This window comes from Passer montanus, unplaced genomic scaffold (genome assembly GCF_014805655.1).
Source record: "Passer montanus isolate IOZ18808 unplaced genomic scaffold, ASM1480565v1 scaffold40, whole genome shotgun sequence".
In the NCBI taxonomy this organism is placed as follows: domain Eukaryota; kingdom Metazoa; phylum Chordata; class Aves; order Passeriformes; family Passeridae; genus Passer; species Passer montanus.
Window position 1 is genome coordinate 937,882 of NW_024368819.1, and position 14,484 is coordinate 952,365.

A 14,484-nucleotide genomic window follows, 5' to 3' on the forward strand; every position below is an offset into this window, starting at 1 on the left:
ACAAAAGGTGCTGGGGGAGAAATCTGACAGACCACTTCTGTTTACTCCAGGTGTGGAGGAGCACTGGTGGCTGTGCCTGGTCCACTCCCACGGAGAAAGAATTGTCTTGGCAAGTAATTGGGAGTGTGTGAAGAGTAAGGGAAATAAATAATAGAGATAGAAGAACAGAATGCATCTGAAAGCACGATGGGAATGAGATCTGGGGACAGCTGGGACCCAGAAGGTGAAAAGTCTTAAAAAAGTATGTGCAACAACCTGTAACTGCTGCATTCTACTATATTTTTCTTAAATGCTGTTAAATACTTAAATTTCTGTTGTATTTTTTCTTAAATTAAAGGGAAGGAGTCTACTAAGATGAAGGCATGAGAAAGTTTGACTACAATAGAAGGAATGGAATTAGGAAACTGAAAGAAGATGTGTTTGGTTGAGACAGCTGAATGTGGATGCAGTCTTTGTTCTTTTTTCTTCCCCAATACAGCAGGGAAAATGAAGTGCTGCTGTGATTAAGAAATGCTGCATCAGGGTGAGCCATTAGAATCCATTAGCTTGTTTGTATAAAGGCTCAGGCCTTTGCTTCAAAATCCAACTGGGAGGAGAAAATACAGGATAAGGAAGGTAAATGAGCTGTAATTAATGCACAAATTATAAGGTTTATCTTCCAGAGGATGGAGTCCCTGTTTTCTGCCAGTTGGTTCCTTGGCCCTACTGCATTTTACACTTGGATCCCTTCTCTTCCTCCCCTACCCAGTTTTGTTATGTAGGCTTGAGTGAAATGTAGCACTTGAGAGGGCTGGTGATAAGAGAATTCCTGGCAGCCCTTTTCTGCTTTTCAATGTTGGGAGCACTGAAAGCCAAACTTCAAAAAGGGTTTTGGCTGGCAAGTACAAGAAAGAGGCCCATTAGAATTCACTGGAAGGTTTGCATTGGGTATGCAAGTCAGCAAGGATCCTCATGCAGGTAATGCTGAATTTGGGGCTTTGTCATGCAAAGTGAGCAATCCAGCTCTTATCTGGTGCTGCTGTTCTCATCTAGCCCACAGTCAGCATTCACCCCCTGAAATTTGGCCTCCTTTCCCTTCTGCCTTATTGCACCTCATATGTGTAAGATTTCCACTCGAGTTGCGTTTGCTTGAGGGCACCAATCCAAATGAGTTCACGTCTGCACTGAACTATTTCCTTCTCAGAATAGTCATGAAACCAACTTAGCAAGCAAATAGGGCAGGGAGAGCTGCTTAATGGATCCCTTTCATCAGCAGAAATCATGGAGGTGGTTCTGAATGGAGCAATGTCTGTCAATCAGCCCGAGCACAAACACTTCAAATTCTCTCCTTTCTCTTCCTCTAACTTTTTAAAGCTGTTGTCCCCCTCCTTGCTGGATGAAGGTGAGAACAGGAGTGGGAGTGAGAATTAAAGTAAACTGCAGTTCTGGAAGCAAATTTTCAAAATGTCAGGAGTGATGAAATACTGAGCAGGTCAGTTTTTCTGTTGTGCTCAGACCAGGTATTTGATTGCTAATCACAATTTATATTTGTATTGGCCCGGCCTGTTCTAAGTAGTGTTTAAACACTACTTAGAAATCCAGCTCTGGCTGGATTCTGCTGAGGGGTGGCTGAGCAGCACCTTGTGGGCTTTGCAGGCCAGCCTTTTCAAAAGATAGAGTCCATTTCCATTTGTCAGTGAAAACATTTGTACCCTGCCTAATAACACCTGACTGAACCAGGTGAGCTGGGCTTAAGTTGGTCTTGGTGTGTCAGTCATCACTTCAGGCTCTGTTAACATCTGTGTAGGTATGGAACAAATCTCTGTGACCTCAAATTTTGCTCCATTTTCTGTAATTTCATGTTATTGCAGTTATATATATATTTTTTCAAGCTGCCTTCAAGCCTAAAGACTTCAGACATGAGTTATGTGCTTTAGATGAATGCACAGTGAGTTTCCTGTCAGAAATGCATTGAGACAAATATGACAATTTCAAATTTTAGATGAAGAGAATTCCAATCACTCTCCTAGCTTCTGGACTCATTGATTTACCTCTGTGTGTTCAACCCGTGTCATCTCCAGTCTTTCCTGCTAAGCTCTCCATCTAAATGAATCCATCTTTCCTGCCTTGTCATATGTTTTTGTTCCCTCTGTCCCCTCATCTCTCTCATCTCTCGGTGGACACTGTGCTTGCCTCTCCAGTAAAAATTTTTACCAAATTTTTTTTTGTAAAAAAATTTACAAAGTCACCTCTATCAGAGCTTGATTTCAAACTGTTTCAAACAGGGGAGTAAATGGAGGAACAACGCTGGGCTGCTAAACAAGCTGTAAACTTTCTGATTTTGGACTTGGCTTTTCTACTGCCACTGCCATTGTAATTTCTTTAAACAAAACTGCTCTGGACAGATTTGGAGAGAGTTTCTACAGGGATTAGAAATAATCCCCAGACATCCCCTGTTAGATTTTTAAGACCAGAGCTGCAGCTTAGTATTTGCTGTGGCTGTATTTTTGTGTCCTTTTCCCCTCTTCCTCCATCCCTCTGGATAAATTTTGGCTGAATTCTGCAAAGATGATTCATTTGTGTTTCCTCATTTGTCCTAAATGTGTCATGTTTTTTCCCCACTACTCCTATCACTGATACTCCCCCTCTTCCAGAAAAGTCAATGTTTTGTGACAGCACAAATTTTGCCTTTTTCTGGGGACATTACATCCACACTGTGCTGACAGATCAGCCAGACTGCCTGTGTGTGATGAGTATTTGAAAGCCCTGCTGAAAGGAAGTCACAAGATTTAAGAACACAAACCTTTCATTTGTACAATACATTTGAGTTGTGACTTCAGCCATCAAGCCACATCAAAACATCATCCTTCAAGCCACTTCTTCACTGTCTTCTTACCTGTAGGATCATTCTGGTTTTTAATATTTTGTGGTCTTGCCTTCCTGGTATCCTGTAGCATTAGGTTGTGGTAGAGTTGGAAATAGTTGTGTGATTTATGCTCAGTCCATAGAACTGCTTGGCCAAGTGAGGAAGCTCTCACCTGTCTTTAGCAGATCAGACCTGAAAGCTCAGCTGTGAGCCTGCTATAGAGCAAAATTTTACTGAGATTTGAATTATTCTTCAGCAATATTGAAGAAAACAGAAGCGTGTTTATGTCCCTAGAGACCCCTTGTGCTTTTCTTCTTTTCCAAAATTTGCATAATAGTTTGCATTTCTTATCGTCCCATATTCAAACATATACAAATTCTTTTAGAGAAACAAATGAGATGGGGAGAGCAGTGGGTGGGAAGAAATCCCCACTACAGATGTTACCAAATCTTGCCAGGGTAGGAAATACTAGGCTGAGATGAACTAAAAAAATGAACTTTCACTTTGGTGGATATCTTATTTAGTCACAGTGGGAAGTAGGAGAAACTTTAAGACAAAAACCCAAATGAAATTGTCTCATTTTCCTTTCCTTTCAATCTTTCTAATGTGTTGGGAAACAGACTTCTGCTTCAGCTGTAGGTTTGGCTGCTGCCCAAGAGACCTAAAAGTTTCATCATCTTGTTACTTGTTGACCACTTTGTTTATGAGAACGTAAATGCCAGAGAGGCCAAGTGAATTGTTTTTCTTAGGCCTGTCCTACATGACTTTGATACAGTGCCAGCAGTAATGATGCTTAGCAGAAGATAATGGAGAGTATCCCTGTCAGGAAAGCTGAAACATAAGCCATGCTCTGTGATACCTGGAAACTGGATGACTTTCAAGAGAGGTGAGCTTTGTTTGTGCCCTTCAGTTTGCAGAGAGGTTCCTTCTTAGAGCTGGTCTGGGAATTTGTTCTTAGAGCTGTCATCTCCTCTCCATAAAAATACAACCTGGATTGTTCTAATGTGTGCTCGAGGAAGAGCTGGACCTACCCAGGGCTCCATCGGCCCTCCAGCCCCTCAGAGGAAGAACAAAACACTTCTGGTAGCTCATGAGAGCCTTTAATCATTAGAAGATGCTTCTAGGCCACAGGGGTTGGTGACAAGCAGCAAAATTATCTGACAGGAATTTGTGTGTCTTTTTTTTTTGTGTGTGTGTGTGGTTTTTTTTCTTTTTTTTTTTTTGTTTTGTTTTGTTTCGTTTTGTTTGTTTTTCCTTCCGTGGCAAAGAGCTGTACAACAAATCCTGTGCTGTATGAACATCCAGCATCCAGTGCTCCAAGAATAAGAAGATTGTCAGTCAGCTGCCTCCTCCCTGGATACAATTTGAGTGAACACTGGGAATATCATCAGTACCTTTTTGGACTGGACCATCCCCAGAGGGTGTTGCTGGTACAGCCATCAGTGATACAACTTAAACCTGATGCCCTGGTGATCTTTTAGTAACAAAGTATGACAGGAAAAATTGAAGGTTTATAGGTAGTCAGTGGTTATATATGCATTGAACTGGGCTTTTTTTTCCCTCCATGAAGTGTATCTTCATGTGATACATGTCAGCAGTTCTTATTCAATGCTGATAATCCATTTATTCTTCTCCAGCTTTCTAATTTCTAATTCCTGTGCTTTCTTCCTCACAGGAAAGCAAGATGAACCATTTTAGTTATAAGTGGAATAATATTAAATGTGAAAAAATTGGGTTCAGATCTGCCAGAAAGTGAATGCCACAGTCGGGGCATTATGGAGGGGTTGTGTTTGGACCTCTAATTGAAGAATCTCAAAGCTTTTCAAGAATATTCATGTTTGATCTGAGTTTGGAACCAACATCCTTCAATTTGCTACACTGAAATAGCATTTGCTTATGCCATAATTTGTTATATTTCTCAGCTCTCCTCTGTGTTGCCTGAGCCGTCCTGTGTGATGGAGTTGCAGCTGTCTGCTGGAAAGTGAAGTGAGATATGTGCCTGTGTCTTGGGAGGAGGAACTGGCACAGACCCAATGCACTGAATCTCAGATGAGGCCTGGTCCCTTATTCCACTTCCCAGGCACTTCCAGCACATGTGAGGGTCCTTTCTTGCTTGTCTGTGCTTTTTCCATACTCTGAGTGTGTTTTAGGAGAGGATGTGGACCTCCTGCTCTGTGTGGGTGGTTAAGAGTGTGACATCCTTTCCCAGATTGATTTTTGCTTGTTCCCAGCTGGTCCGTTCTGGATTTTCCCTCCTTGAGGATGTTTGTTGTATGTAGCTGGTGTTTAATGCGGGAGAGACCTGAATCATTCTATCGGGGTAATTGATACTGACCTAATTGCACAGATGAGTTTTGCACTGGAATTTTTAATGGCACTTAATAATTATAAGAGTCCTTCATTCCCTGTGTCTATGATTCAGTCCTTTGCCTCATGTGACTTCAAAGAACAAGGGCATTGGGTGGGATTATTTCCCTCTTTATTTTGTGTTGTGTAACTCTCTGTGCCTCCTGCCTGGAGAAGCAAGGGGAGTTGCTGCAGTTTAACCTCTCCCTGGAGAAGGCTGTGGTTGAATCCAGTGACACTCTGTTGTCCCTCATCCAAACAGGATGTGGATGAACTGATCTCTGTAGGAGATTGCCAAGGTCAGATGAGGATAGGGAGACTCTCAGCACAGCTCTGCTCAGGAAACCCTTTAGCCACATTTGCTGAGTGGGAAGCCTGCTAGAGCAGATCCATCTTTGTATTGCATCCTGTGGATGATGTCTGTCTGGAGAGGAGGCTCCTGCACAATCCAGGAGAGTCACTCCACACCTTCCTAACTGGTGAATGTGCAGGGCAGTGTCCCAGAGCACTGCAGCAAACAGGAGAAGCCCAGGTGATAAAGTCACCACCTCTCCCAGTTTCACCAGCCTGGGAGAAGGTGTTCGAGGGCAGCATGAGTCCAGATCCAGCAGCTGTGCCCTTCCCCAGCAATCCAGCCCAGCAGGAATGGTCTGGGCAGGAATGGTGCCAAGCCCAGCCTCGTGTGGAGCAGCTGAAGTGGTAAATGATGCCCTTCACTTGCCTGTATCTAGTGCACAGATATATTTTAGAGAGTTTTTTTCCCCCTTCTGTCTGTATCTTGCCCGTGATTTCAAGTGAGGCAGAGTGGTTTTGAAAAACCAGTGGATAGTTTATTTCCAGATGCATATTTACACCTTGCATATCTCTGGGGGCCTAAACAGACTCCAGATCACCCGTGTGGGTGTTGTTCTGTGAGAGTGAGCAGATAAACATGGTGCTCCAGAGCTGATGTTATTGTTTCTATCCCCAGAAGGGAGATCTGTGAAAGGAAAGGGCACAAATTGCAGAAGAAAACAACCAGCCTTTCATTTAGTCACCTGGCATCTGCTTGAATAAACTGGTGCTGCTTTAACATTACATTAAACAACCCTCCCACCTACTTCTTTTTAAATTCCTCTCGAGTTTCTTTTCCTTTTATTTTGGTCTGTTCTGAATATCCCAAGGTCTGGAATTTGCCTTTTACAATGATATATACTCAGCAGCCTCAGCTCCAGGGAATTTTTGTTCATGTTAAGATCTGAAAATCTTTATAAACATACACTTGGAGGAAAACAGTTTGGTATTCAAGAAGAAGGATAAAGAGTTAGAAGAGCTCCAAGTGCTCCTAGCAGCTGTGTCATATCTTACTGGGCTGACATTGAGTAAATCCACAGCCCATCCATATTTTCAATATGCACACAGTTTGGGTTTGCTCATCCCAAAAGGACAGAGGTGAACTGCAAAAGGTGCAGAAGGAGACCCCAGGGAGCCACACGTGGCAGCTTCAGTCTGTGTGAGGTGTGAGCCCTGGATTTGGGAAGGAATGACTGAGGAAAGGCCTGAGAGAGAGCTATAGAATCAAGAGCAGCCTGGAAAAGCAAATGAGGGTTTTCAACAGGAGTGAGCCAGAAGCACAGGAAAAACTTATGGGCTTTTTTGCATACAGCAGGCACTGGATTTTCCTGATACCAAACGAAACCTCCCCTGGCTCAGCTTCAGACCATTTCCTCGAGTCCTGTTGATAAATAACAGCGAATAGAAAGTTTCAGCTCCCCCGAAGTTGCTGGGCAGAGCCAAAAGACTAACTAGCAGAACAGATGAAAGAATGTAAAGGCATGCACTCAGGATGATAAATGTAGCTGGAAATTTATGTGTGGAGAAACAGAAAATCAGTCTGTAGTGGGTTTTTGGCAAGTTATGTAACAAGAAGCAACATTGCATGCCCAAAAAAAAAAAGTTGAACAAAAGGCCAACTGTAATATTGAAGGATTCAGTGAGTACAACCACCAGAGACCCCTTTAGATGACCCTCCAGGACCATAAAAGGCCTTCCAGCAGGCGACTGATGCATGCAAATTAGTTCTAGGAAAAGTGATGTTTATGTATAAGCTAGGAGGCACATTGTAATGAATATGTATGATTATGATGGAATAAAAACCCTGTTGCAAAGTCTCACCACACCCCTCAGATTGAAGGAGACATCCTCCTGTGTGTCCTGTGCTGGTAAAGGATGCCAGCTTTCTAATGCTTCCAATTGTGTTGGAAATTTTATTTTTTGGTGGATTTCAGGATCACTGTCACTGGCTTGAGAGTGCTGCCCCCAGAGAGGATGCTGAAGACCCCACTGAGGTTTCCCCTCAGTCTCCTCTTGTCCAGCCTGATCAGACCAAGTGGCCTCAGAGCTGCTCCTCACATGGCTTCTCCTCCAGACCCTTCACCCTCCTGGTGTCCTCCAGCAGAGTCCAGCAGACACCCCCAGCTTCCAGTCACTTGTTGTCACAGACAGGCTGTCATCTGGATCAGTGCCTGCTCAGCGAGGAAGGTCAAGCTGGCTTTCTCTGTGGTCATTCAGCACAAACCCAGCTGGGGATGAGCCACCAGCAGGAGCCTGGGGAGGCCAACGAGGGCCTGGCAGAGAAACCAGCCTGGGAGATCAAGGGAAGGTTGGGATTGGAGAGGTTTGGGTGATATAAAGTCTGTCTTTTGCTAGAGGGTTTCACAGAGTGGCTGGAAGCAGAGGAGGGCATTAAAAGCTGTTTGAGGTAGCCTGACTTCTCTGTGCTGAGGTTTTTTTGACAGTCCCTAAACCCTCCTGCTCTAAGCCATGGTGTTGGCCTGTCAGTAGAGCTTAGAGACTGCAACTCTTCTATATAAAATTCCTATCTTCTGATTTTACTCTATTAGAACGAAATGCTGCATAGACAATCCTATTTACAGGCATGAGACAGCTGCTTTTCATTAGGATCATTTGCCATAAGCCCAGCTGCCAAATTACTTCTGCATTTAAAGAATGACTGTCTCAGGCCCTCTGCTCCATGGCCAGCAGGCTGCCAGGGCAGGGGTGGCAGCAGGTGAACCATTTCCATCCAAATCAGGGCTGGAGACCTCAAAGCCATGTACAAATCAGCCCAGCTGAGCACAACTGCCCCAACCAGGAGGGCTTTTGGTGGGGGCTGGTGGCTAAGAGCCACCAACCAGCCTCACCAGGGGACATTCAGGTCCTGTTCCACTGCAGGCTGACCTATTTGTGTGTTACTAAATGAAACTGGGCTCTGCAGAATCATCTATGGCATGAGATCCTCCCTGGCTCAGCGTGGGTGCCACTCCCCTGTGGTGACCAAGGTACCATTTTACAAATCCCCTTTCCCAGCACACCTTTTACTACCTTTTAAAAAATTTGATGTTGATTTTCAGAGCCACGAAGGGCTGCAATGTTTGCTCAGTCTATTTTTTTCTTAACCAACAATTATTCTGGCTTGCTCCAGGTGGGATTTTTCTTTCTGGCTGCTGAGTTGCTGTGGCTGCTGGCAGTTGTTCAGCCAATGCAATCTGTTGCTCAGCTGGGTCCTTGCTCCTTCCCAGCCCAGCCAGCCAGGACAGAGGGGAAGTGTCACACGGGCCAGCTTTTTGGCCTGACTGCTGTTTTTAACATCTGGATTCCTTCGTGTGGAACCATTAACAGAAGTAAAAGAGAGTTCAGGCTGAAGGGGGAGGAAATTCCCCTTCGACAGCTCATTCAGTCTGTGGTTTGGGGATGTTCACGTCTGCGGCACAGTCATTGCAACGCCCTGCTGGAGGAACTGGGTGTGCTTCTGATTGTCTCTTCAAGAGCTGATGCTGAGGGTGATGGCAGCTGCCAGCACGGGCCCAGTCATCCTCCCTGCAGGCACTCACAGAGCAGCTGGGATTTAGACCTTTCAGGCTGAGCTCATGTGTGCCTTGAAATCAGGCAGGGCTTTGCCACTGGCTTTGTTGTACAGCCCCAGTACAACAGAATGTTGCTGAGCACCCATTCCCCAGGGGGTTTCCGTCAAAATACTGGAATTTTGTCTGAAGCTGGAGGCACCACAGCTCATGTCTGGATGCTTCCAAAGGCTGTGCTTCCAGGCACAATATTTGGGAGCCATTGGCTCCCTGCACAGAGCAGGAAGAGGAATCCATCTCTTTTATTGCCTTTGCTGCTGTAGTCCCCCAGTGGCTTCGTGGTGTTGCTTACAGAACAGCACTTCCTGAAGCCTTTCAGAGCTGGGATTTGTTCTCATTTTCATGATTTGTTTGTTGGATTTTTAACATTTGCCTTCCCTTCTGCTCTGTGTGAGAGTCTTTAGCAGGAGCAGGAAGTGGTAGCTCTGTACCAGGAATACATCGTCATGCTCCAGAACCAGTGTAATTAACAGCACTGGAGGAAATCTGGTGCCATGTTCTCACCTTGAACTTCAACGCTCTTTCTTAAACCACTTCCTGACTGCACTATCATCCTGAAAGCACCAGTTTATTTATTTTTTTTTCCTTTCCACCCCCCAGCAATCCCTGCTGCCCTCATCCAGCACCTTCCAGTTTGGTGGGTGCCCAGTGAAGGCAGCAGCAGCACGCTGGAATTGGAACCTTTTCCCAGGCAGAGAGTTGCAAAGCTCCTGTGGTGAGCTTCCTCACTGTGGGAGGCCAAAGGGTGGGAGGAGGGATTTATCAGCCCAGGTAAGGCCAGTTTGAGTGGCCCTGGTCTGGCTCAGTGACTGCCTGCCTGCGTGTGGAGCCGTGAACATCCCAGGCAGAACTCACCACCAGCAGCTGCCAGTCACAGCCTCCAGCTTGGGGCACACACCTGGCCAAGGTTTGGGTTCCCAAACAAATCCAAGCAGTGGGATCCCACACCCACCTCCCCAGAGTGTGTGTGACAGCCCTTGGTGAGGGGATGGTGGGGAGTGTTACCCCAGGGGGCTTGTCTGACCAGGGCTGTGCAGATCGACCCAGGGCCTTCGGGAAAATCCCTCCTCTAGGGACTCTCGGCACGTTTGCCATGACACCAGGCGGGCTCCCGGCCCCACTAGAGCTGTGCTGGGTCAGTCCCTTCGCAGACCCAGCCACGCTGGCCTGGAACAGGGACAACCCGAGGCAAAGAGCAGCTTGCACTGGAGCTGAGGCAGCATCAGGACAGGATCCGTGCCACCCCTTGGCACCCCATTCCTGAGCAGGCAGGCAGTAAATCCCATCAATGTGGCCACAGCTTTGTGGCATCTATTTTATCAATTTTTTGGCCTTTTTTTTTCCCCCCAGGTCTTTTAAAAATATGTTTATTTTTAAATAGGATCCCGCTCCCTCTCCCCCAGCCGTGCGACACTGAAGTGTCGCGGCCGCCTCCCACGCGCGGGCGCTGCCACAGGAGGGCGGCGGTGGCGGGGCGGGGGTGGCCGGGTGACAAACCGCGTTCCTCCAGCTCTCGCCGTCATCCTGAGAGTGTGATGGCACGTCACCTTCCTGTGCATCATGGCAGGACAGGCTGCTTTGGGGCAGAAGGGTGCAATAGGACGATTTTTTTCTGTCAGGCTGGGAAAGTCCCTAAAGCACTCCGGGGCTTTTCCCAGGCGGTGCCAGCACAGAGAACCCGAGGTTGTGTCTCTCCCTCCCCCCGGGCGGTGGGAGCCAGGGTAGCAGCGAGCCAGGGGGGAAATGCTGGGCTTCCAGTTCCTGAAATTTGTTCGCCACAGAGAAAATGGTCGGACTGCTAGAATGGGCTAGACTTCTTGGTTTTGGCTTGGTTTTGTTTCTCTCTCGGTGCCGCTGCTTTTCGAGGGGAAGCAGCTGCGTGCAGATGTGCACGGACCCACCCGAGCAGGGAGAGCTGCCTGGGCAGGAGGGCGGCGCCTTCGGATGGGCATTGGGATGGAGAACTCCTCGGCACCATTACCACCACCCCGGGCCACCCTGAGCAAGTCCCCCGGGCCACCCTGAGCAAGTCCCCGCGCTGCCGACAGCAGCCGAAAAACAGCAATTAGCAGCAGAATAACAACCCCGCTGCCTCCCCGGGGGCTCGCTGCTCCCCAGAGGTTCAATTAGCCCTGGCTCGCGTAAAGCAGGAGGATAATGCCGCTCTCACCCCGGCTGCATCACTCATTTTCAGTCCTTACCAGCAGAGCAGCGCTGCGGGGTCACGGATGCTGGAGCTCCATCCAGGTGCCCGCTGGTTCAGAGGCGATTTTCCACCGCGGCTGCTGGGAATCAGCCCCGTGGGGTTTTTGTGCCCAGCCGGAGTGTGAGTGCAGATGTGAGTCGTGATCTCAGCCTGAGAGATCGCTTTGGTCTCCCTCTTTCGGACAGCCATTATTGATTATTTTTAGTTGTAAAAGGGGGCAGGGAGGAATGAGCTGGGACGCAGCTCCCCGCTGCTATTTCAGAGGATTTGTTAGTTTTGCAGCTGACTGTTGAGAGATTAATAGACAAGCCCCAAGCACTTCGGTATTGTGTGCTCTTTATTTTTAATATAAATCAGTTTTGCAGTGCTTTGCAGGACACAAAGCTGCCTGCAGCCTGGCTCTCCTCCCACCAGCAGCAGTGGCCTGGCTGGGTGTGCAGGCCAGTGGCTGGGGCATCCCTGCTGCAGGGTTTGTGCTCTGGATTTCCCTCCTGCTGCAGAAGGCGGCAGCTGCTCCAGGAATGGGATGAGCCTGTCCGTGCCCGAGTGAATGCCAGCCCTCCCATACCCTCTGGCGTGGTCCTCCCACGCCAGCCCTGGCCATGGAATCCCCTGGTGTTGGAGAGATGGCCATCAGCCCTCCTGCCTGCCACTGTCCCTCTGGTCTGGGGCAGAAGGGCCATGCCAGGACAGAGCAGAGGGCTGAAATCCCTGCCTGGGGTGATGGCTGCTCTGTCCCTCTCATCATGAGCCACTTCACCAAACCCGTCTCAGTGAGTTTCATCTTCTTTTTTGGGTGCAAGCAGCTTTTATTGGTGGCAGGAGTGGCTGCTCTGAGTCCTTATGTTGAAGGACCAATAAAAATCACCCTGCAAGGAAAAAAAGGAAAAGAAGGGGATGTTTTTCCTGCCTTGCTATTCAGCCAAAGAGGCATAGGAAGTTGTCAGGGAGATGCTTTCTCTGGCAGCAGGATGCACTTGATGAACTTCCCTCTGCTCTGTGGGACAATCCCATTGGGAAAAGAATTCCTGTCGATATCTGAGGATGCCCTTGTGGCCTAAACAAGATATTACAGCTTGGGTGTTGAACTTGGACTTCTTGGTGGTTTTTATTTTATTTTGTTTGAGCAGTACTGGTTTTCAGCTAGATTTCTTCCAGCTGAGGTAGGAGCTGACTGTGGGTGTTGCTGCAATCAGTTTTGCTTCCCTGAGGAGCAGGAGCATCCTTCAAGGTGAGGTGGGAAGTCAGGACCAGCAGCTCTTGTTTGTGGTTGTACCAGTGAGTCTAACTTCTCTCACTGAGGCTAAAATATAGTGCCTGAGGATGCCTGGCTTGGAATAAAGAAGAAATAGGTGAAGGAAGAATTTTTATAAATTTTTCAGGTGTACAATCTGTGCTATTAGTCTATAAAAATCCCACAAAATGCAGAGTTTAAGCTATATATCAGTTATATTAATGGTACTACAGTCCACCATCAACACAGGTGAAACACTCACCATGATAAAGTGGAATGTGATGGCATCACTCATGTAAAACATCCCTGAGCATAGACCAGAGGAATAGCAGCTGAACCAAGGAAGAGCAACTGGTGGTCAAGGAAAGCCAGCTCCCTATTTAAGGAAAACATCAGCTCCTGAGAAATCCCTCACCTTTAATTGTATCTGAGAGTGTAATTGCACCTTCAGTCCCAACAGACCTAAAATCAATCTGGCTGAGGAGTGACACAACCAAAGGGGACTTTAATGAGTGACACAAAGAAATGGGACTGAAACTGATGCTTATCTCTGGTCACTGAATACAGGGATCTCGTTCTACATAATGTACATATAAATAATAGAGCAGCCCCTGCAAGCAGAGCCCTCCCAGCTCACTCAGAGGGATGGAGCTGTTGAGATGAGCACCCTGCATCTATCCCTGGAATTTCACTGGGCACATTGCTAAGCTCTAAATAATAACAGAGCTTTTGAAACCTATTAAACAAAATCTGCCAGTGATGTTACCATTTTTCCTAAAAAATAGTCTTGTCCTTGAGAAAAAAAAAGAAAAAGTTTGTTTTGCAAACAGCTTTTAGCTGTCACTCTTTGTTTTGGACCCTAGTTATTTCTATTTAGTGAGGTGATAAGCAAAGTCTTAATTTCTCACCCTACTTTAGCTCTTCCCACTTGCTTTTGGTGCATGAGAGAATTATGAATGTCAGCTCAGTGTGATTTTCACTTTATTCAGCAATGCAATCACTAGAGGGAGGCAGATGGTAAATTTATCTATCCTAAGCTCTCAGACACTCTGTGGTGCCTTATAAATGACAGCAGAACAGTTGTAAGTAGCAGCTCCTGGTATAGCATGCTGCCTGAGGGGGAGATTTGAGCACTTGCTGAAATCAGCTTAATTTTGTTGGCTGTCCACGCTGGCAGTCCCCAAGGCAGATGTGTCCTCTTGCTTGGCTCCTGAAGGTCATGCTGGGTCCCTCAGCTCATCCTCAGGGGATTCCATCTCCTCCTGAGAAATCAGGGGTGCAGGAGCTGGTAGAAAGGCTGTGACATTCCATTTGGGGATTTTGGCCCCATGGTGCAGAATTTGTGCAGCTTGGCCCAGGCCAGTGTGGACACACCCATGAGATCTCCAAGAGATGCTCTCGGGCCAGGTGACCCCAAAATAAGTAAGAATCAGCAACTGCTGAACATGAAGATTTAGTCAAAAGGGCCAAACATCCTAATGAGTAATTTATGTTTTTATGGAGACTGGCTGAAAATAAAGACTTGCTACCAACCAAACAAACAAACCACATTAAGATTCCTCACTCAAATACTTACATATCAGCACATAAAAGATAAACTTGCCCTTAAGATTTATTTCACCATCTCTATCACCTGTTAAGTTTAAACCAAGCAAATGCTCCTCTTCTCTTCATGAACCATAAGATACCTTAGGGACCTCCCTGCTTTGCAGCAGGGTTCCCTTCCAGGGTTTACATCCTGGTAGAACAACACTGTTCAGTGCTGAGGAGGGCAAACCTCACCCACATGGAATTTACACCACTTGGACACACATGAGTCTGTGGGCCTGTGGGTGTTGTCTACTTAAATTTTATTAAAGCTTTTGATACCATTTCCCAGAGCATTCCCTTGAAGGAACTGGCTGCTCCTGGTATGGACTGCTGTACTCTTTGCTGGGTAAAAAACTGCATG

The 14,484-nt window shown here is 46.8% G+C and overlaps 1 protein-coding gene across 5 annotated transcripts in view; it reads left to right on the plus strand.

Moving 5' to 3' along the window:
- Window positions 1-14,484, plus strand: part of LOC120506837 — a 30,463-nt gene that overhangs the window by 2,712 nt on the left and 13,267 nt on the right. Inside the window, exons 2-5 of one of the 5 annotated variants that reach the window (XM_039718866.1) lie at window positions 51-241; window positions 338-3,731; window positions 4,114-4,275; window positions 4,768-4,940. The exons of 1 other annotated variant lie outside the window; for it this stretch is intronic. Coding sequence is in view for 2 of the 4 variants with exons in the window: in XM_039718863.1 (XP_039574797.1) it covers window positions 511-523 (13 nt within the window). In the remaining 2 variants the exon portion in view is untranslated. Of the gene's footprint in view, window positions 1-50; window positions 242-337; window positions 3,732-4,113; window positions 4,941-14,484 lie in introns of all 5 variants that reach the window. 3 more of the 5 variants (XM_039718865.1, XM_039718863.1, XM_039718864.1) reach the window with 3 other exon arrangements.